A 24,391-nucleotide genomic window follows, 5' to 3' on the forward strand; every position below is an offset into this window, starting at 1 on the left:
CGGTCACACATATACACACTCCCACAGAGAACAGCCTCCCCTGGGCACATCCACAGATGTGCTGCATGCATTTTTGCCCAAATCCTTTCGAGTTTTATGTAAACGTGTGTGATGTTTGACATTGGTTGTTAAGAAGTGGACTGTTTCATGTGGGGAGTGTTTTGAATCCCAGAGTACTTTAATCAGCAGCACTGGGAAATGGGAAAAAATCAAAGTTAGAATTTACAGTTACGACAGTTACGAAAACAGCATTGTTTATTTCAGTATGAATATGAACAATTATGGGAGCCATGCAATTATGCAAAACCAGAATTCAGTGCGTAGTACTTTTTTATTTCATCTCTCAGATTAAGCCAGTCAAAATTCTAAACTTCAAGGGTTTTTGGTGGTGACCCAGATCTGAAGATTTATCTCCAAAATATTAGCAAAAGTACAATGAGTCAGACTAGAAGTGTGAGGGTAGGGGGTGAGGATTTATAGCCCATACACCAATCCTCAACTGTGGAGTCAATCGGTGGCTAATGAGCTCCATGACTGTAAATATGAGTTTTGCTGGGGTCCAGCACCATGTGGCATGTGCCATGTGTGAGGGTGTGTGTTGGGATGGCTGGAGACAGAGAGGCCCCTGGTACTAATCCACACAGAGCCTCAGTAAAAGTCCCACGCAGCCTCTGACACATGCCTCACATTACTGTCATGAATGAGCTGGGTGTGATCTGTCCTACTTCCTACCTTTAGAAATCACATTCTGTTTCAACTTGTAAATGGTTCTTGCTAAAGAAAGCATCACTTTCACTACTGTTCTAAGTAAAATAATCAAATTGTGACTCATACTGATTGGATTTAATTCAGCCAATAAGCAAGCACCTACTTGCAATCTAGAACTACCTGTACCTGGCATTATGATGGCAAATTTGTAAATAAGCACAATACACATTTTCTCACAGTGTAGACACTGTCATTGGATGCACGCACCTGGACCGAAGTTAACTTCCGGTCAGTTTGGCTAATAATATAACTATGTATATTTAATTTAATTTATATTTAGATTAATTTATATAAATATTTTATTGTGTAATAATTGTATTAAATTAACAATAAACAATACATGTGCAGTAACGATTGTTTATGTTTTTGCTTTGAAACCATCTATACGCTGACCAAAATGCTCAGAGGTTGCTCTTTCATAGCTCTTGGATAGAGTTGTTATATTTAAGTATCAACGTAGTCGATGTTTCTCTTAAATAACACTTTTATTTTTAAAATAAAAGAAATAAAAAAAGAAACTAAAGAGACAATTGTTGAGATTCACATTAAGACTATGGAGGTGTAACATGAATATAGATTATAATAGGTAAAATAATAATTTCTCTTCAGTAAATCTGAAGAGAAATATTTGAGTTCATATTGAAATGTTCATAATATTGACTTTTGATTGCAGGTTTGGCAAATCTGAGATAAGCTTGTGACCTTGTTGAGACTGTTGAAACTCTAATAGAGACATTTGTGAGATTTATTCTTCAGGAGAAATATCTGAGACACATGAGAATTCAAAGTTTCCATTCGCTCTCTATGTAATCACATTAAGTCTAGGAGAAATAATTGAGATATTGAAGACTATGAGATTCGAACCCATGTCTCATGTGTAAGCACCACAGACCGTGTCTAAAACACTAAACCCAATTTAGCTCCAACATCATCAATCAAAAAGTACACCATGTTTTCTCTGGTTCAAGTGACTGAACACATTGATCCATATTCATTGATATTTATTTCAGTGAAGACCACTCTCATCATTCTGTCTCCTTCTTTTGTTTGTTTGTTTGTTTCAGAGCTAAATCTTCCATCTCAATCTTTTTGTTCAAACAATTTACCTGCATTATGCTTGAATGATATTTATTTAAAATAGCTAAGACTACTGTCTTGCTGTCTTTCTGGTTTTGCATTCCCATTTTTAGTTTCATCTCGGTGCTTTTCTTCAATTCTATTGTTTATTTCTGATGCAAGTTGCAAGAGTGTGTATCTGAAACAGCTTGTGCGCAAGCCTCCATACACACACACACACACACGCACGCACGCACGCACGCACACACACACACTTCCTCTCCCCTGGCAACACAACACTCAGACCTGTCCACAGCACCTATTAATAAGACTGAGATGAGTATGTCTCCTTGGAGACCACATCGTCCCTGTGACCGGTGATCAAAGGTTAGTCAGTGCCTGAGACTATTGTGTGTGTGCGTGCGTGTGTGTGTGTGTGTGTGAGTTTGAGGGAGTGAAAGACAATGTAAAGAGAAATCATTCAGCATATTTAGCCATGAAAGTGCATTTTAGTCCAAACTATAATTATGAATAAACATCAGAAATGTTATACATTAGCATAAGGCAACATTTGGTGTTCATTTCAGAACAGTAAGTAGCGGTGATTTCCAGTTCCCGCTTTAATCTCTGACCTTGAGGGAACAACAGTAAAACTTCACAGAGATGGTTTAAATGGTGACCACTGAGTTTAGCCTGTGGTGTTGGAGAGAGCTTTTCATGATCCAATTAAAATCTGACACTGGGGTTCCTTTAAACCAGCTCACAAGCATCTGCGTGAATATGAACAGCATAATGAACCCAGCGAACGCTCTGTTCCTAAGCCTAGCTAGCTTTTTATAACATCATAGACATGCTCCTGATATAAAGGCTGTTCCAAAATGTGTCCAATTTAATTGTGAAGCTTAAAGGTAGCCTAATGTATCCTTCACTGAAGAGGAAATCCCAGAATGCACTGCACAGCTCAGTTAAAAAAAAAGGCATAGTACACTCAAATATAAAATTTCCCTCGTGTTGTACACAACGGTATTTGACTCTTTCTTTTGTGGAACACAAAAGAAGATATTTTGAGAAATGTCTCGGTGGAAGTCAATGGGGTCCAATGTTGTTTGGTTACCAAAATATACTCTTTTGTGTTCTGCAGAAATGAAAGAAAGTCATACAGGTTTGGAATGACATGAGGGTGAGCAAATGAGAAAAAAAATCGTTTTTTGAAACAGAGCTACAGGTCTTGTGTTCACCTCCACCGAAGATACACTGTGAGTGTGTATAAAGACGCTGTAAATGAGTTTGCGGCTCCATTAGGCCCTTGTTCCTCCCTGTGATCTGTGTTGTTTCAGTCCTTTCAACTCCCCGGTGTACAAAGTGAACCCTGTGGCCCCCTGTGATATTCCGGCCCTTTGATGAAGGCCACTGGAGCACAAATAAAGGTACACCGTGATCTGCAGTTTACGCTGAGGGCCCCATCTCCCCTCCTTTCCCTCGATCTGCTGCTGGCTATGTGGGGACGTTAATGACAGGACACAGTCTACGGCTCTGCATGAGAACCCAAAACCTCCTCCAGCAGCCCCACCCGCCGCTACGGCTCGGGGTGCCACGTCCTCTCTAATTTTGTCACGCCGCTCTGTTTCTCTCACGTTTTTCTCTGTTCCCTTCTGCTGTCAATCTCCTGTCCGCTTGCTGTCAATGAGACCGCAGCAGGTAATGGAGGACATCAGGCCAGGAAAGACTCTCTTTTTGTCTTTTTTTCCAACACACACACACTCACTGTTCTCTTCATTTTCTCTGATGCACTCTAAGAGTTAACCGACAGTCCAGCATGCTCAAAGTCCTCCTCGCTGTGAACATACATACATTAATAAATATAAATAAAGTTTAGTTAAACACTAACACTTAAAGCACATCGGTGGACCAGATGCACAGTGCGATCGAATCCGCCACTTCCTGTATCTGCGACAGTTGTGAGGAAAACACAGCGTCAGCACTTGTTTTCTCCTTCAGTCCTCTTTTTTTTCTCTCATCCGCCAGAGCCACATCACAGGAAGTCTGCAGCCGCCGTGCCGAGCCCAGACACGCCGTTTGTAATGGATGCCATGTTGCCTCCTGACCCTCTCGCCGCACGTTGTGTGTACAGGAGACTGCTGGTGGATATGTGCTGATTCAGAGGGGAAAGTAATGAGGCTTCACTGAGACGCAGCGGCCCTGCAGCAGCCGATGGTTCACTGAGATGCGCTGGCATGTGAGGCCATCAAGACAGACTCGCTTTGAAAGCTCGCAAATGCACCGCAGCTGGGCCCGGAGATACAAACTTAAAGTCTCACGAAAGCACCTGGGGGAAACCAAAACTGTTTAAACAACCATTAAGAGCTCTCTATTCATTATTCAGAGCCGTTCAGGGAGAAGAGAAGAAGCAGGAGAGAACTAAGCGAGCATTTGGCAAGGATGTCCAATTCCCAAACACATCTCGTTCTTTCGAATCTGTTATTTTTTAACGATTCGGTTGAACCAATTCAACCGAATACGAAGTGTTTGTGATTCGCTCAACTGTGAAACCTTTGTTTGGGAGTAAAACTATAAATCATAAAATAATATTTGACACATCCTATGCAACTTCATAGAAAACAGCAGACGAACGGCAGCGTTTAATAAATCTCTAAGCCATTGAGGTGATTGCACTCATCCAATTAGACAATATTTTAAAACAAAATATCAGTTTCATTTCAGCAACCGGTTGACTGAAACCAAACTAACCTGCTCAAATGAGCAAGATTCACAACAAAAACAAAAAAGTGGGAGAGGAATGATTTAGAGGCAGTCTAGGGAAAGAGGAGAGTTACTCTGGAATTTAGGAATGTGAGGGGAGAGAGAAGCAGCAGATTACAGACTTGCAGTCAGTGAGGGAAATTCCCACAGGATACACAGCTGCATTCCCTATAAGTCTGCGACACAACACAGGAGATGTTCAGTTACTTTATGTCCAATGTTTAACCATTTTACACATTTTACACTGACACAATCGTGAAAAATAGAGCAAATGAATAAATAAAAAAGTGATGTAAATTGATTTCAAAATAAAGGTTTATGTTTATATAATATATGTTGTGTATTGTGTGCCGTGTATGTTTATGTGTATATATAAATACACAAACATACACATGTAGAAGTAGAAGTAATATTTATATATGATGTAAATTATAGTTTTTTTATTATTAAAATATACTTATATACGTACATACACACACACACACACACACGCACACACACACACACACACACACACACATATACATATTCATATACATGCATATACACAAACAATAATTATGTAAATATTTATTATATATACACGTTTGTGTGTGCATTTATATCATATAAACACACAAAAAATTTTTGGATCCGATTAATAGCGATTAATCAGTTTGACAGCACTAATTAATATATTTTAAAAATGGGCAACTGGAGGTTTTGGTCTTGTGTAAATTATCATAGGTTTTTGGTTAAGTGTTACACAAAACTGAGCGTCATCTTCACTATAAGGCCATAAAAATTATTCAATGCTTGATAACATTTAACACTGATAACAATACGCCAGCAAATTTCCAACTGCTGTGTTTCTTCATACTGCTGTAGCTCTGTAGATGTGTAGGTGGAGTATAGATCCACAATCCCTCTGGTCTCCCTTTATTCAGTCTCCTCACATGTTCTCTCCACCCTCTCTCACCCAAACGCTGCCTGCCTGGTCCTGTAGATAAGCCAACCATGCACCTCCAACCCCCAACCTCCGCTCCCCCATCCCATCAGGTGAGTAGTACCGGCCTCAACCAAGTCTCCAAAGATTACGCATTTACTTTCAGTACAGGCAGCGAGGCAAAGCTACAGTAGAATCTCAATCTACCGTTGGCAATCAATCCCTCTCCGCTACCCAGCACACACTGCCTTAATAAACCCCCGGCTCTCTGAACAGCATACTGAAAGGCTATAGCAGGGGCCATTAAAGTGATAAGGCAAGACTCTTTCCAGCACCTGGAGGCACACCTACGCAATTCCTTTATACTTTCATTCTATTGCATCAATAATAGGGCTTAACCTCACACAATACCTTACCCACAAACCCTCGACATAACACGCTCACGTGACCCTTGACTGGAAAAACAAGCTTACGCTCGAACCTTTCCTCATCCTTTAGTTTTATTTACTCTAATGGTCAATGTGCAACTTGAGTTGATAGCATAAGCTTGCTTTGGTTAATGTGTAAGCAGGACGGCAGGTGAGTCTTGGTAGCGGTGCGTCACAAGTATGCAGAAATGACATTCCTGCAAAGTGCGAGGAACTAAGGGAAGGTCACATCCTGTCGTATTTCACAAGTCAAATACAAGCAAATAGCTTTCGGTTTGATTGAAACCTGTCAACGTCCTAGTTCAATAATGTTTAGCGTTGGTTGTTATCTGTCAGTGGAGGTTTTATTGATTTGAGTCACCGATTTCAGAAGTGAAGTACATGATGACTAATCTAGGCAAAGAAGGAATTAAACAGAGAATTCATGCTTGTTGGAGGAGCGTGCTGGGGCTTTGTGGGTCGTGTGTTGACGCCATGTATGCCCACATATTCAATGTGACATTAATCTCAATTGTACCTGCTGTTTTATTATAACCTCTCACTTGTAACCCTGACCCCATCCACCCGAACCATATTCGTAATGCTGCCCCAACACTGCCCGAGCGTGTCTGTCTGTTCACGGCTAAGAGGAACCACACCCACCTTCCCAATCCCCGATTCTGCCTGTTCCTGCTTCTCTTCAAACAAACGGTACTTCAGTGCCTGAAAAGGCTTTATAGAGTCCCACAGTAGGATTACACAGGTAAAAATCCCATTCATTTTCTCCACAGAGATATTGATTTTTAACGACAACCTATAAAACTTTTTAGACAGAGCTCTGCCATGGACTCTGAGGTCGTCAATGGTATATGATTCTGTTGAACTCACAAGCGATTTTAACTTTGGTTCAAGGCTTAGAGCTTCCAAATAAAGCATTTTTAAATACCTATGGAGTAAATAAAGGGAATAAAAAAAACCGACAGAACCTAGACCCCAGGAAAACGCACACACAAACAAACAACTGCAGCCTGTGACAAACAACAAAAGCTTAGTCATGTGTTCATCTTGAGAGAATAAGCCAACTAGAGTATTTTTGCTCTGAAATACATTCTTTCACATTACTTTATTAAGCAGAGCAAGGGCATGAGTGCATTTTCAGGACTCTTATCTCATAATGAAAAGCCACCAGTGGTGGAAGAAATGTGGCCACAAGGACAAGTGACCATAATAGAGCACATTAAGAGAAACCATAGTAAAATACCAAAATCTCCTCCTATAGACCACTTTGCATGATGTAAACACTGGTCCAGAAGCACTTCCAGCTTCAGTTTTTATTTATTTAATAATATTATTATTTATTTTTTACCTTACATATGTTATAAATGTTCTGTTGGTTGTATTTTGTTTAAATGTTTGTGTAGTGTTAAAAAACTAAGACAGGAAGTTCATATGGAACAGAGTTGGACCAGTGTTAAACCAGAAGAAAACCTCAATTCAGGCACTGCAAAAATAAATGTAACACTAATCTGTATTAGCAACTTTTTTTTTCTTAGTTCTATTTTAGCAACGGTGACCAAGGTTTAAGAGTGGCAAAAGCATTCTGAAAGCAAGCATTTGATTGCCTTATCTTTAGCATCAACACAACACCAAACCAATAGGAATGTAAGAACTGTTCCGATTCAAAGTGATTCTCGATTTCTTTTCTACTGCAGTGTTTAGTTTTGTAAGTTTCTGGTACACTGCCATTAGTATTGATCTTTTAACTGCTGGGTTTATAACACAGGTCTTCCAAATTACTCACAACTGCGTTTAACCTCACAAAACTTTCTATGTAATACAGCTGAAAACTTTCTATCCATTATGAAGACAGGAAAAAATATTTTTTTGATTTTGAATTTTAAACCTGGACAAAAATTCAAAATGTCTTTTGACCTCAAATTAAAACATTACAATTGAGTTAAAGATCTCTAAAATGTCCTAAGAATTCACATCTTGCTGAGGTATTTCATTTTGGACCCAAAGCCTCCAAGGCTTGGAGGATTTTCTCAGTTCTGTTCTCCCTAAAAGACAGCAAAATATCAAATCGTGGCATTTACAAACAATAATTTAAATATGAATAATTCAGCCACACTAATAACGCAGCATATGCCATAATGTGATGTTTTAAACATCCATGTCATGATGACACTATGAATCATTTTTAGATCTTTATGCCTGGTAGGTCAGAGTGCATTTGACAGGTGTAGATGGCTAACAGTCAACAAACCCGCAGCTTCATCTCTCTTCATCCTGCCATCTTTCCACTTCATTGCTTCAGCCGCTGTGGCAGCCCCAGCATATGGCGTAGTGCCCTAAGACTGTCCTGCAAGTCACCCTCAGGGGAACAGCCCTGCCCGTAGCATCAACCTGCAGTTACCGCTGGAAAAATAATGCTTACTCACTCTCCGCTGTGCACGGTCACTGCCGTTATAAACCTTTGCATTATTTATGACTCTCTAATACAACCTCCTCTGCTGTGTCGACATCTCTCTGTTCTCTCTCTATGATTTCATGTTGCTTATTATTCATCTCACCACCACTTCATGTGTTTGCCATAACCAAGGAACCATTTGCCAAGGAAATCTGAGTGTCAACACTCAACATGAAGGAGCATTCGCAACCAATTTTTCATCTGCAATGTGATGTATTTTAGAGTAAAACAACATATTCAGTGAGAAAAATATATATATTCATTCTGACATTCGTTTGTGTCTTTCCTTACCTTCCCAATGGGTTTGGGAGAGTCCCAGTTCCTCTCTATTGATGGAGGAATCTGGTAAATGTCTTGCGTCTGGTTCACAGAGGGCGGCACCTGGTACACGTCCTGTCCAGGACACAGGCCTCCTACTGTGGGTGGCACCTGGTAGATGTCCTGTCCCGGAACATTAATGGAGGGAGGCACCTGGTAGACATCCTGCGGAGTGGGGGGGTACTGTCCCTGGCCTTGCTTCTGTGCCAAAGCGGGGGCTTTGGGTTGGGTTTGTGGAGTTTGGGGGCCAGTGGGCACCTGGTAGAGGCTGGAAGGGGCCGGCAGGCCGTGGTTTGGAGGGAGCATGTAGACGTTGTCAGGCATGGATGAGTTGGCAGAGCTGGAGGAGGGGAAGGCAGGGTGCATGGCTGTGTACTGGGAGGCAGGGGTGGGCTTGCTGTAGGCACTCTGAGGCAGGTTGAGATGGCTCTGGGTTGGGCTGGACTGAGCCGACGCCTGCTGTAACTGCTGCTGTTGCTGCTTATCATACATGCCCACGAGGATTTTCAGCCGGTTGCCAGGGACGATTCCTTGACGGCCGTGCAGCGAACACAGCCACCAGCCATCCAAACCCTGCGTGTCCCTCTCCAGAACGGTCATGATGTCCCCTTTCCGAAAGGACAACTCATCTGGAGACTCCGCCACATTGTCATACAGGGCCTTCGCCAAGACATTCTACAAAAAAAAGAGACCAAAATATTAGTTTTTACAATCACATTTTGTCACTTTATAGCTGAAATTTACATTCTTCTAATATGGGCGCAAGAGAGCTGTTAAATAGTATATCAACATGGGGAAATTTTCTGTTTGTGCATGTAGAGCATGTGAGCCATCTGTTGCAGAAGCTAATAAACGCTGGCCAAATTTTGTCAATATTACAAAAACTAGTCAATATTCACTATAGAATTCACTTTGCTTAATTTGCTCCATTGGTTTTTACATCGCAGACACATTTACCCAGCATGGACTCCATCTGTCCATTCGTTTACAAAGCCACCCACAAGTGGGTCTGGTCTTTGACACTTAAACAAATATTTGCAATTCAGCCCCTGAACCAGTACACCCTCCCTCCTTGGCACGAGAACGATAGAGCCTGGCACAGTGCCAAATGACACGTGTATCGCCCCACTCCATGCCCTCTTAATGAAGCCAATGACATTATCCCCGTCATCTAAACAAATTCACACCATTTCATTGGCTAATTGTGAGAGGTCATAGCTTTCACATTTAGCCCTTAGTCCTCCACAGTCTGCAGTGGCAACCCTCTACAGTTAGCAAATGGGAGAAAGAGCGAAAGAGAGAGAGCAGTTCAACTTGAATCAAGACAAAACCTTCTGCCATAACCCTCCCCACTCTTTACTGACTGACCGTCTATTCAGCAGTTGTGCTTTGTGTAGGAGAAAGGGAGAAAATGGCCAACTTCCAATCCAGAGCGCTCCACGTCTCCCTCATACCCCCGTTTACATCTCTCCTACTGTGAGTTCACTGTGGTTTGTGAGAGTTTCAAACCCCATCTAACAGGGAATGAAAAGTCAGATGATTGATGCTCCACAGCAGATAGTCAGCAGGTGTTTGATTACTAACAGACCTCCCCTGTCAGGACACACGCTGCCTTCATGTCACGCTGGAATCCTAGTATTTATGGGCATGAGCAAATCATAATGTTGTGATTAGCAGTGGGAGACTTTCTTTGAATCTTGACTCTCAGAGATGGAGGAAACAAAGTGATAGTGGTTATAATATAGAATTTACACTTTAGAAAACAACAAGTGTTTATTGAAACCATTGAATGTTTATTAAGACTCTTCAAGAACTTCCAGGAGAACCTGACGATATCGTCTCACACAACACACCAAAGTCTTTCTGTCCTCCATCACAATTAACACAGACTGAATCCTAACGTGTATACGTCTATTGTGCGTTAAAAATCACAAGTGAACTACATACTTTTGAAAATGTGATGAAACGTTATGCCATCGAAGGTTAACTTAGTTTAAATACAAAGTTGGAATGTTTAATTTGACCATTTTTAGCCTCGCAAATACATGACAATTGGTTAAAAATCATTAACATACAGTATTTCCATGCTTAACACTAAATGCAAAATAAGGTGATTTTCTATCATTTCCCATAAAACGTTTGGGCTCCAAAAAGGACAGAAGTACTGCACCAGATAATATACCAGAAAGGAAATACCATCCAAATCCTCCTGTGACATGCTATTTTCAACTTATATTTGTGATGCTGTTATCTAAGTAATTGCTAAATCTCACATTCAATATATATGCATAGTAAGCAAATCGCTTTTTTATAATAAAAAATCTAATAACAATCTAACATACGCGTTAGTATGGATAGTAAGCGAACAGCTTTGTTCTATTTTAAAAAATACAATAATCTAAAGTAATTGCACATACAATATATTATGAATAGTATTGGCATGCAACACACAGCCCGCAGCTACATTCCTCATTTCTCTGCTATGAGGCTAATTATGCCCACCTAGACTCAGTGCCCACAGCAGTGTGCGTGAACACCATCTCCATAGTTGTGCTGAGCGAGAGGCTTCTGATTCACTGTGTGTTTTTAAGGTCCGTGTGGAGAGTGGCAGTGATCTGATGAATGATGTCTCTGTGCTCTTGGCCGAAGGAGAGCGAGTAGAGGCTCACAGAGGGCATATCAGACAGATGAATTCCTTGACTGTGCTGCCCGGGCGAGGGACAGTCCCCACAGTGTCTGCCTTTAAAGCCAGAGGAGAGATAGACTGGACACAATAGCGCCCGAGAGGCTTTACTGCCTGCTAGCAGCTGGCTGAGATGTCACCATGTAGTGCTTGGCACATGCATGCACGCAAACCCCACACAGAGCACTGATGCACCACACATATTAATACATGGGTGTACACACAGACGCACAGGAATGTGTGATCCTACACGCACTAAGGCATACAGGCACGCATACGTCCGCAGCCCCCACTATCCATTCACACACACACACACACACATACAAACACAATGGCAAATAATGAGACTATCTCAGACCAACTGAGAGAGCCCATTAACTTCACAGGCAGCTAATTTTTCCATACAGCCAGTTTAAGCCATTCATTGGGCGTCTTTGTAGAAGAATGAAATTGGGTGGAATGACTAGAATACTCAGAACCCACCCAAGGATCTAACTAGCCTGTGTGAAAATGCCCTGACTAACAGATTACTCCTCTTTGACAGACAGACAGCAGTTCCATCCTTTCTAAGCGGCCACAGACAGACAATAATGAATAAGTTAATTAGGTGATTGATGTCATTGTTGCAGAAATTGGATTAAAAATCTCTTTCCTGTAACTTTATTCTTCTTTTGTCTTATCTTACTCGCCTTGTCTCCTTCTGAAAAGCAGCAACAAAAACTGCAGCAGAAAAAGAGTCTTGTATGCTGCCAAGTAAAAGACTCTGGGGGACTGATGACATCACAAGCAGTTGAACTTTGCCTCCATTATAGAAAGTATGCCAAACTTCTCTGACTATCTCTCACTCGCTCCCACACTTCTCTCTCTGTTGATCGGGATACGGACGGGTTGTATTTAAGCAGTGATTCACAGGGGTTTTTATGTGAAGGCGAGACGATTGTTCTGTGAGAGTGAATGTTTTTTTTAATTGTTAGGAACGCATACAAGAGAATATAAGGCGAAGAACGGTAAAACAACGGCAAGAGAATAAATGAAGGGAAATAACAGAGCTGGGAATATTTGGCTGTTGATCAATGGATCTGTTATCGTCTTGAACAGCCAAAGATAAATTGCATCTTCCATTTCCAACACTCATAAAATAAAAAGGTAAAGCGCTGCGCATTAAACCACGACAGAAAATGAGTTGGTCCCTCAGGGGCATTTTTGGAGTATATCTGCATTTATCAACCAGTGCTGGGGAAGCAACTACTTTAAAGCGGCTCATTATTAAACATAGTTAAACTATAGTCACGCTACCATATTGAAAAAGTAGTTAGCTCATCTGTTTGATGATGTAAAATGGTTTTCAAACTATTTTATTAACATAAATCTAACCAATTCTCTAAAACAGTTTCCAAAACAAAACTACTTCATTTGTACTTCTTGGTAGTTACTGGAAAAGCTAAGCTGTTTTAAAAATTAGCTGAGCTAATGTATTAGTACCAGTTACGTTAGCATCATCACTAGTTAGTTACCAGCCCCCAAATGTGTTTCAAATCTATTGTTCGGGAAAGTTGTAAAAACAAAAAGGTTTTATGAGTGGTTGGCAAGAGCGATTAGCTTCATTTCACCATGGTGATCATCACAATGGAAACATCCAGGTCAAAACCTTTCCCTGTATGTGAAGTGGACAGAGACTAATGCTAAACTTTTATTATCCCAGGATGACATAAAGACAAAGAGATAAACAGAATGGATGAAAGAGATCTTGAAAATAGAGAAGAAAAGGAAACTCATCATCTGAAGGACGAAATGTTCATCTATTAGCATTTGAAAGGGCCATGAGAACGAGAGTGGTTTTAAGGTCACACATAAAACGGAAAAAAAAAACACACCAAAACTCGCTCAAAATGAAAGTTCTGTCATTTCCTTGCCCTCACATCCTTCAACAAACTACATGACTGACTTCATTAAACATACAGTATGAGAAGATAAGAGTTAAAGGAATAGTCATTTATTTAACTTCATGTGGTTTAAAACCTGTTTATGACTCTTTCATACGCGGAACACAAAAGAAGATATTTTAAGAAATGTCTCGGTGGTTTTGTGTCCATACAATGGAAGTCAATGGGGGCTAATGTTGTTTGGTTACCAAGGTTCTTCAAAATACCTTTTATTTGTGTTCTGTATAAGAAAGAAAGTTGACATGAGGGTGAAGATATGATCAAATCATTTTTGGGTGAACTATCCCTTTGAGGAAACTAACAAAGATGCTGTTTTACATCAAAGATATTAATATTGCCGCTACAATGAATGGCGAGGAATGCAACGCTCAATATGGCCGCTCTAGAGAAGGAAGTCCAGCCTTCCAGTAAAACGAGCCAATCTCAATCAATAAAAAATGACATTCCCTGGGGCGGGGCTCTCGTGAGGTACTTGCCAGCCTCAGTAGATGAGGCGACATCGAAAAATGTGATTTTTTGCGCAATTTAAGGTTGGCAAACCAAAGTTATGCTACAGTTCATGTCATGTTTAATTATTGTTTAATTGTGATATTTGACAGTGATTTTAGACATTTCTGCCATCCTCCATTCAAGTAGATAGGACTGTGGACTATGTGCTATGACGTAAATAGCTGCCCAGAGGCATTGCAAACATGGCCGCCGAGTGCCACGACTTCAGTAAATGGACTTTGTTTACATCCAATGTGGATGGCCACAATTTCATTTCACTGTTTGTAAGGTACTAGCTTGGACATGCTAGACAACTTAAATGCCCGTGCAAGTAAGTCACACAGGTTTGAAAATATATATCATATAAATAATAACCAAATTTACATTTGTGGAGCTGCCACTTTAAAAGAGATAGAGAGGTGGCGAAAATATTACAATTGAATGAGAAATAACGCCACAGGATGGAGGGAAATGAAAGAAGGATGTGGAGCTGTGCCGAGAGGGAAGGAAGGAAGGTACTTTGCTGTTCATTCACACAGAGCCACTGAACAGGAGGTAATGCGGCAGATGCAGGAGCGCGCTCTGTACAGACAGGTCAAAGAGTGTGTATATGTGTGTGTATTCTTGTATGGTGGGGTGGAGCCAAACAGCTTTTGTCTGGTGCCTCTACATGACCCCATGGGACAAACACTAGTAAAGTTAGCAAGGTGGGGGCAGGTTGTGCTTTCTTGTATAATATGTCATAACTCAAAAAGACACAACAGTTATAGTTCTTCTCACGATCATAAAACATCTCGTGGTAAGACTTTAGATTCTATACTCAATGTGACAGCACAGATAAAACCAACGGATAGATGTACAGTCTGTTCAATGTGTAAAACTGTGGTCTAGGTGTCGATCAACAAAATCAATGAAACACTGAAAATCCATCTCACTGAAAATGTATAGCAGGCAACAGGTCATGTTTGTTACAGGTTAATGATTGAACAAATGAATGAACAAAATTTGACATATTTAACAGACATTTGTACCACAAAGCCTCATTTTTTGTTCACGTCAAACGAAAGACACTGTACAATCTGACTGAGGTATATTCTCATCACATTCACACCTCCTGAGCCCTAGAAACAAACGTTCCCTTTCTCGTCAAAACTTTTTATTGGTTTAAAAACAGATGGGCGATGCAGACAAAACAGACTGTCTTTGTTTTGTCCTCCACATAAGACACCTGAGCCCAACCAATAAAGAACAAATGCAAGACAGTGTGTTTTATCCACGTTGTAGTGATAAAACATCGAATAAACGTCGTTTCTAAGACATCCATGTAATGGTCGTGTTGTTTTTCTGTGGTTGAATTGTTATTCTCAGGGACTTGCTAGTTTCCTAAGTAGCAGGTTAGCTGTTGTAATTATAAGGCGGATGGAGTTTAGTACAGCAAGCTGTTGTAGACACATTTTCAGACGTGTACACAAGGATCAGACGCTGTATCAGACAGCAGCGATAGTCATCAGGCTGAACGGGGAGAGAGATGTGACTCAGACGCCAGGCGCGTGCTCGAGTGTTTGCGTTTATCGGTCGTGTCACTCAGTTGCGTGACACACGCTCACCTGGAAAAAAGCTCACACAAAGATTCAATTAAGAGATTTCTGCTGGTGCATTAAAGGAACAGCTCAACCTAAAATACAAATTCATCATTTACTCATCCTCATGTTGTTTATAACATGATTGGCTTTACTCCGTGGACCTCAAAAGATGATATTTTGCTGACTATTTTATACGGTTAAAAGAGACCAGTAGCTGTCAAGCTTGAAATACTAAACATTTGGGGCACTTATGGTGGGTTTTTGTTCATTTTGGTGTTTGACAGCCCCAGCTTTTATAGAAAATAGCAACATGAAGCACCATCAAAACATCTCAATTTGTGTTCCCTGAAAGAAAAGTCATGCAGGTGTAGAACAACATAGGTTGAGTAAATGATGACAGACTTTTCATTTTTGGGTGAACTGTTTCTTTAAGATCAAGTACATAGAGTTTATTTAATGTCTTTAGAAGATTAAAGGATGTTGGAAGCACACACTGCAAGTGGGGCATAAACCTGCTCTATTAGCAAGAATAGACCCGAAAATCTCGACAGAAAAGAACACAATAGCAGAAAGACAAACAGAGGGCCAGTGGCTTGCTCTATTTTCACTATAGAGGGTGAATTTACTACAGACAAGACCAGACTTGAGCACTAACAACAGGCCTCCAGAGAATAAGAGCAAAGCGTGGCAGGCACGTAAGTAATTGTTAGCTTGTGTGTCTGTGTGAGTACCTAAGCAAACATAAGAAATAATATGGAGAATGCATATTCAAAAGTAAAAAAAAAAAAAAATACACTGTAAAAATTGCGTGCTTCGTAAGTCATGTTAAACACATATTTTATTACTTGAACTCAACAAAATAATTTAACCAATTTCAATTTCAACTTCAAATTAATATTTATATGTTTTAAAGTGCAACAAAATTTAAAAAGTCAGTCTATTATAATTTCAATTTAAAGTGACTTGTTGTAATGCAAATTGATTGAACTTAAACATTAAGGGCAGCTTTTAAAGTAAAGTTTATAAATAAAAAAATTTACAGTGTACAATGAATAGGTTTTTTAATGCAAAAGTAAATCGTGTTTAGAGATAGTATTAAGGTTTGGTGTAGTTTGTTGTTTAAAAAATATGGTACGACCCTTTTGGACAGCTAGGTCAGAGTGTTTATAACATTCATAGTGCAAGTCTAGGCCCATCCTTACATTCTTAAAACATTCCACAGCTTCTGCCAAAACTCAGAAATTACGTACAAACCACTACACACACCATCACACTTCCATGACACACACATTTTAGCATTTAATATACTCGGCACAATCTAAGTACAGTCCACATTCTCATATAAACTCGCTCATAAAAACAGACACCACTTTTGAATGTTGCATTATTGTATATTACTGCAGGCATATTCTGTGATTCACTGCCAAAAAGAAATCCCGCAATCACTTCGCAGTTAGGTCAGCTAAACCCTTTTATTTAAACACTCGGGTCATCCTAGAAACAAAACTACGCTCATACGTGCACTTAAATCCAATCATTCATCAACCGTCTCACTCGTGTTGACTAGAAAAAAACAAAGAAACCTCCTTCGCCCCTCCTTTCCAGGCAGGGTGGGGTTGCAACACTCTTTTCGAAAAAATGCAGCTCTGATTCTTGTAGCTACAGGCTACAACTAAGTATTGGTTTACTGCCAGTTTTTTTCACACACCAACACTACAGTTGATGTGTGATCTTACTGCCGAGATTACAGCGCTGGGTCGGTCAGAAACAGATGAATGTGAACATAACAAGGACATGGTACATTTTTGTATGAACAGCAGCGTGTGCCATGAAGATTTCACTCTTTCACCCTGAACGAAGGACCTTCGTCGCTACACAAACATGTCTAGAATTCCTATGCCAAACAACCAATCTAGATATGAACAAGGTGATTTTTTTTCAGCGAGTGCGACCTCAACTGCTCAACCCACAAGTACAATAACAGCGCTGAGGTCAGAAACTCAAGACACAAATACAAAGTCTGTTTAGAAACTGATAATCTCATTATTAAATGTATGTTTGCCACATTGTTGCTGTTTGTCCTCAATGTCCTTATTCATCTGTACTTAAATTCTTAAAGCACTGAGAACACCATTAAATGTCCCAGAGCTATGAAAGAGCAACTTCTAAGTAATACAATTTTCCTCTGGGGAGATCCAATTGCTGTTATGCAGATATGTACGACTCATCATACCCATCATCTGAACTGCTGTCATTCCTTTTTGTTTTAAAGACGACTCAATCTGTGTCCAGGAAACTGGCCCCAAGAGAGCCAAACCAGAGAGCTTAAAAATGTAAATGGAAAGTATAAACTAACATAAGCATCTCCTATCCTAATATTTGGTTGTTAACGCAATAGTAGCCACGTCAGGATACGTCAAGGTCAAATGGATAAAACCACATGTCAAGCAAACAGAAACAAAACACATTTGAAAGAAATCAGCGCACACAGTTTAAAAGCAACATTGGGACTCCTACAGGGGATTCATCTGAAATTTACACAACTCAAAAGTATGACCAAAGGCCACACTAGCTGACCTTTTTTCTCTGATCCCACCCTGAGCAAATCTCTGTAAGTGTTTTCTCAAAGCATCTGAATTCCTTTGGACTCGCACAATGTAGGTCTCAAACGTGTCGTGTGTCATGTAATGATGGTATGACCTAAGGCCTTTACACATACATATATTAAATTACTCAAGTCATTCAAGTCATCAGCACACCTATTCCCTGGGAGTCGAACCCATGACCTTGCAGTTGGTAGCATCATGTTTAGCAGTCGAGCTACAGCAAATACGCTTTTCAAATCAACCAAACGGGTCTCAGATAGAATATTTATATTGACATCCACAATGTGTGGATGATCATGAGGATGATAAGGATGAGAAGCAGGTCCTGTCTGTCAGACCTCCCAGGAATGGATGGGGGGGAAATTCCACCCTCCTGGATTGAAGAGGCTGGGGGTGAGTCAGGTCTGAGTCACAGTACTGATAGTACTGGGGGGCTCAGGTTGCTCAGCTGTCTTCTGTAAAAAAAGTCTCTTTTATTTCAAGTTTCCCTATTTAGACCCTCACAGTAAACCCAATGTGAGTCAATATACTTCACTTATCCAGTGATTCAGTCAGGTTGCCTCAAATTGAGAGTACACTCACAAGTGTAAGCCCACCTCCTTTAATATGGCCAGCTCAAAACAACACCGACATATTTGTTATTCTATCACGTTAGGGACTTTCCATTGACATTTGTTGCTTTTATATAAAGCTAATGTAAAATGGTATATCCTATCACTAAACCTAACCCACATACAAAGATTTTCCTCAAATGTGGTTTCAAACTACCTGGCTGTTTATGACTTAATGAATATAAAACTACAGTTGTCACTGTATAAGAAGTAAAAATGACTATAAAATCCTATACACGCTTCACGGTACACAAGCACATCTGTCAACAAGTTGAGACACAAACTCATCACACACTTTAAATTTCTTACAAAACAAAGTCCAACGCCAATTTTTAACACACAAATCTAATATTCAGTGAACTAGTTATTATTATTAACTAACATATTAACTGACAACCACAACAAGTCTGTGTATTTCAAGACAGCTCAGGGAATATCCCAGCCTCTGCAGGGGGTGAACCCCAGCGTCCAGATTCCTCACAGACGGAAATACAGCACGGCCCGACTCTCACGTCCAAATACCAAAAGCCTGTGTCATCCCAACCCTTACAAGCTGAACGAGGGCCAACGCTTTCGAACAATAGCATAGAGCCGGCGCATTCTGCCAAAACCCCGACCCAGTCGCTTCTCTCTCCTTCATTCCTTCTCTCCCCTTGCTGCTTTCCATAAAACCTTAATCTTTCAGCTTTCTCCTGAGTCAGCAGACAAGCTCACAGCGGCAGGGTTCCTTTCCTTCCATTCTTTCCCCGCTATGCCTGGTTTCTCACACTTTCTCCTAAGCTTTCCAAACTCGCCGCTTCTCAAGAAAAAGCCATTTTTAAAAACCTTGCAGTTGTATCTTTCTGTGTGAAGTGTTATTAAAGTCTCTGTGAAAGGCATTTTCATAACCGCCTCTTTTAAGAAGCATTTCACAGCTTCTGGCTTACTGCCTCTGATATGTTTCAGTCATGCACACCTTATTAAAACGATGAACTGACCAAACCACAAAAACGTAGTGTTTGTAAAAAAGTACATGTCAAATGTGTGTCTTACTTTTGTTTTCTACAGAACCAACTCCTTGATCTACCCACAGTCATTTAACATAACCAACTTTGGCGTTCACACAACAATGAGAACAGCAAACACACACACACACACACACACTCACCAGATAATTCATTTTAAGTCCTGCTGTGTGAGTCGCTGGGACTCCAGACAGCACTTAACTGCCTGAGATTTGACCCCCGACGAAAACGCCGCTCGGACCGTCAGCTCCTGTGTAAAAACCTCTCTGTCGGGCTGACCGTCAGGGCAGCTCCTTACACATACTCCAATTCAATGATCTCAGAGGGCAAGAATGACACAATCCCATATAGTTCTCTCTCTTTAACTCTCTCGATCTCTCTCCGTGTGTGTCTGTCCCGCTCTCTCTCTCCCTCTCGGGCAGAAGAAGGAGGGAAGAATGCATGGAGTAACGTGACACCCTCCTAGTTGCTTCTGAATCCTGACATTCTCTCTCCCTGCACCTGATTGGCTGAGAACTCTCTTCTTATGTTAATGAGCCTTACTCTCCTCCTCCCCCTGCCTGTGAGGAATGTTTACTGAGCCTCTCGGTAGACCTGAGAAGGACGGACGTCATTTTTTTACCATCTTCTGTATAGCTCACATAGAAACGCAGCGCCTGCCACCACAGCTTTGTCTAGACTCTTTCCCTTGAGGCTGAAAAATATTTTTATAATAAGTAAATCCCTACTACATTTCAATAGCAAATGGAGTGCTAACCTCAATTTGACTTTCTCTGTTGTGAATTGTTTAACCTCTTTTTGACGTTTTCAGCATGTATTTGAGCTGATATTAGGGAAATTAAGGATTAAACTGATAGAGATCTGTCGTTTATACTGTAAAAAATATTTTTTTCAATTCTTCAATTACAAAAAAGATAGACTAGACTTATGTAGCACAATCTTGATAACATTCTTCTAGCAAAAATCAAGTATAAATGTAGTGCTATGTGAGTTATTATATTCAATTGAACATAATCCTGAACCATAAGTATCATGTAAATATGCATATATAATCACTTTAAGGCAGTAATCTCGTATCGCCATTTTTCAAGATTTTTATTAATGTTCTATCATAAATTATTATTATTGGTCACCAATCATGTTTGTTTGTGGGTTTCGCAAATATGTAACCAATCAAAAGTGTTAAAAAGAGCTTTGCTGAAGAGCATTGTTAAAGTGATAGTTCACCCAAAAATGAAAATTATGCCATCGTTTACTAATCCACTTGTCATTTTAAACCTGTATGGCTTCGTTTCTTCTGCAGAACACAAAAGAAGATATTTTAAAGAATTTTGGTAACCGAACAATGGCGGTACCCATTCACTTAAGTGTACGGACACAAAACCAATGCAAATGAATGGGTACCGCTGTTGTTCGGTTACCAACATTCTTCAAAATATCTTCTTTTGTGTTCAGCAGAATAAAGAAAGTCATACAAGTTTGAAATGACAAGAGGGTGAGTAAATGACGACAGAATTTTCATTTTTAAGTAAACTATCCCTTTAAAGTGTTATTTTAATTTAAAGTTTCTGAAATGTATAACTGTTCTTGGTTTCCGCCCAACAGCAACGATATTATTTATTCTGAATACGCAGTGTAACTGTTATTTACCGTAAACTAATCTCTGCTGCCTGTCTGTAGATTTACAAATTAGGGAAGTCACATTTAAAAGTATGACATCATACCCCAATTCTCCCATGAGGGAGTGACCAGGTCAAGGGGTCAAATTGGGATCTACATTTAAATCAATGAGGTGACCAGGCAAAAGCAATGTACCCTAATGGACTGTCTCCTTCGATTTACATATAATAGTCAGAATATCCTGTCCTTAAAAGAGAGACAAAAGAACAGGGCATACCAAAGTTACTTTGCATTCCTTACCAAAGGCTGGAATGTGAGAGAGGTGACGAATAGAAGCATGCGACCCTCAAACATCATCTCATGGACTAGTGCTGGGGTCTGGGGTCAGGGGAAAGGGCACGGAGGTAGCAGACAGTCAGGCTCGAGCGTTTCACCGAAGCATTCCAGAGAATTTGACTCATTTGAACCCAAAGCTAGTTTTGGAATAAGACTGAGAACTCAACAGTCGTGGATTAAATTGTTAAAATCACCTGAAGAGTCATGAATTATACAGCACAAGAGCAGACGACTCCTTCTAATTGAAAGTGCCGTAGGAATTTAAAGCCCTTATATTCACGCTGCGTGTCTCTTCAGGTCACAAGGTGCTATGTCTCGTCTCCATGACAATTGAGCGCCACTTCATCTATCTCTACAGGGCGGCTTCTATACAAGAAGGATTTTGATAGCTGAAACGACGTTCTCTATCTTTAACTAATGTTTTCTGGGATCTTTTTGTTATTTCCATCGGCCAAGCCTAAGTGACATCAGAGCTGTCATTTAAATTAGCAAGTGCGTGTGGATTTTGTCACCATAGAGATTAGGCTATCACATCAGACATCATTTCAATTAGCGTCCCACCCCCTCGCTGCTCAGCCAATAAGCCCCCTCCATCAGCGCCAGCTAATCACAATCCTGTTATATATTGGACAGCGGCGGGTGGCGGGGTGTTCCTGGTGTAGAGGTCTAAAAGCCTGTCACGGAACGGCGGAGAGGTAAAATGAGCAGAACATTGAACCAGAAAGACGAGATTGAAACGGTTCTGTATAAAATATTCATTGGAATATGTATGCATGTTGTGAATTGACGTCTACTGTACCACAGCTACTGTTTGAGACCATTCATGGCACTCTGAGAGGAACAGTGGGTCTATTGTGGCCGAACAGTCTGGTCTTGGTTCTGTCAGGCTGTCACACCTACGCACAATATTGTTCAGCTGGCAATGTTTCGGGCCTAGAGTCTCAGCCGCTGGGCCGTGGCATCTATAACCCCCCGCATGCCGCATGTGTCGTGAGATTCAGCATGAGCCAGAAGGCATGATTCTGGCAAGCCAAATCAGATTGGGCCACCCCAGAACAGACCGAGCATTCAGAAAAGCAGATGTGGGTCAGAGAATGTGAATATGGAAATCCCATTTTCCTCTGGGGTCTATTTTTTCGTTTTAACTTGCTTCTATGGACCGTTTCAGACCGTAAAACATCTCCATCAGGGTTTTTCGTCGTCAGATCTCTAAATTCCAAAGTAATCTGCTTAAGACTTCAGGTGGAAAGATGAACGAGATCCCTAAAAATGTCAGGATGAGAAATCTAGACTCTGGGTTTAAAATATAGTTACAATTTTCCAAACAACGTCTTAATTTGCATTCAGATTCCATTAAAACTGTAATGGCATTAAAACTGTAATGGCATTAAAACTGTAATGACGGTAATGACATTTAAACTTGGCTGGGCTGACCTAGTGTTCATCTAAGTTCATCTAAGATCAACTTGATAAGTTTGTTTTTATGAATGATTTCAAATTTCGTACTAAAAAAGGCTCAAGATCAATGTCCAAGTTTAAAGAAACACTCCAGGCATTTCCTGACTCTGAATGAGGGCCTGTGATAGCAGCTTAATTCTTTCTTGCCACATCATCACCAATTACTAATGCAGCTCCTGAGAACAACAGCAGCAGCAGCAGCATCCTGCCCATGATGCACTGCTCCAGTCTCACGTCAGAGAAAAAAAACAATGCACATCCTTGTATTGAGACATCCTGCCCCCCAGCCAACAGCAATATTCATGCAGCTTTGAAGGACAAAAGAATAAAGAGTTCCTTTCTTTGTTATTGGGACTGTCAGACCCGCTGCGTAGTCTGTCACTAAGGCCTTTTAACTTCTCGAGTATGAAATCCTCAACCACACACACACACACACACACGCAAGTAAACTTGCTTAAAGGTACAAACAAACGTGAGAATGCAAACGTACAGCTACCATCTTCCATCAGACACAGTGACCGGCTGAAAAGCAGCTTTCCAAAACCCCCTCTGGAGTGTATGCGGTCTTTCCTTATCCCACAAACAGAGGATAATCGGCCTGTATCTGTACAGAACAGGAAAAAACAAGATCTTCCCCTTACGGAACCACTGACAATTTTAATCACAAGCCCTGTTTCCAGGCTTAACACACAACACGAGTAACAGGTCTGATCAGACCGAAAGCGAAATTTAATTTCCATACATAAATATATTTGTTTATTTGCAGTTTGCATCATTATTTGTCTTCTTATCAGTAATGCTAATACGTTAAGATGATTAAAAACCACGAAGTGAATCACTCTTGCTCTCTCTTTTAATCTAAAGTTCTGAGAATGAGATTTATGGCGTGTGCAATGCAAGCAAAACAAGCAGACGTTCACACACACACGCAGAGGAACATCGCCATCAGCCGACTAACTCACTTTTCTCAGTCTCACTGCAATAAAAAGATTAGCATTAATGTGTCAGGAAGTAAATGGCATTATGTAGAGTTGAGCATAATCAGGCAACACTGGGGATATTAGTATTCCTCAGCATCGGTGTGTGTGTACTTCTCATAGTGAGGCAGTCCCAATAATGCAAAAAGCCTTTCAATCAGCACCCCAACACACACACGCTAAATGTGGGGGAGACGAAGGAGAGAAATACATTAAAATTTGCATCGCTGGTTAATTAGTGCTGATCTGATTCTTCATTTCCACCTGTTTTATTTTGATGCGCTTTGGCTTCTAGATCCCATTATGAAGTACACTTATACACATACACACAGGTTTTCTTCTATCACTTTCCATTCACTTTTTTCTATTACCAAACA

The 24,391-nt window shown here is 40.5% G+C and overlaps 1 protein-coding gene across 2 annotated transcripts in view; it reads right to left on the reverse strand.

Annotated features, from left to right (window-relative positions):
• bcar1 (BCAR1 scaffold protein, Cas family member) overlaps positions 1-24,391 on the reverse strand; it is a 70,638-nt gene that overhangs the window by 12,398 nt on the left and 33,849 nt on the right. The window contains exons 1-2 of one of the 2 annotated variants that reach the window (XM_057348210.1): positions 19,767-20,044; positions 8,678-9,379 (exon numbers count right to left, since the gene is read on the reverse strand). In XM_057348210.1, coding sequence (XP_057204193.1) covers positions 8,678-9,379; positions 19,767-19,778 — 714 coding nt within the window. In that variant the 5' untranslated portion in view covers positions 19,779-20,044. Of the gene's footprint in view, positions 1-8,677; positions 9,380-19,766; positions 20,045-24,391 lie in introns of those variants that run through there. The other variant, XM_057348209.1, reaches the window with a different exon arrangement.

The sequence above is a fragment of the Triplophysa rosa genome, linkage group LG12 (genome assembly GCF_024868665.1).
Source record: "Triplophysa rosa linkage group LG12, Trosa_1v2, whole genome shotgun sequence".
NCBI classification, from domain to species: domain Eukaryota; kingdom Metazoa; phylum Chordata; class Actinopteri; order Cypriniformes; family Nemacheilidae; genus Triplophysa; species Triplophysa rosa.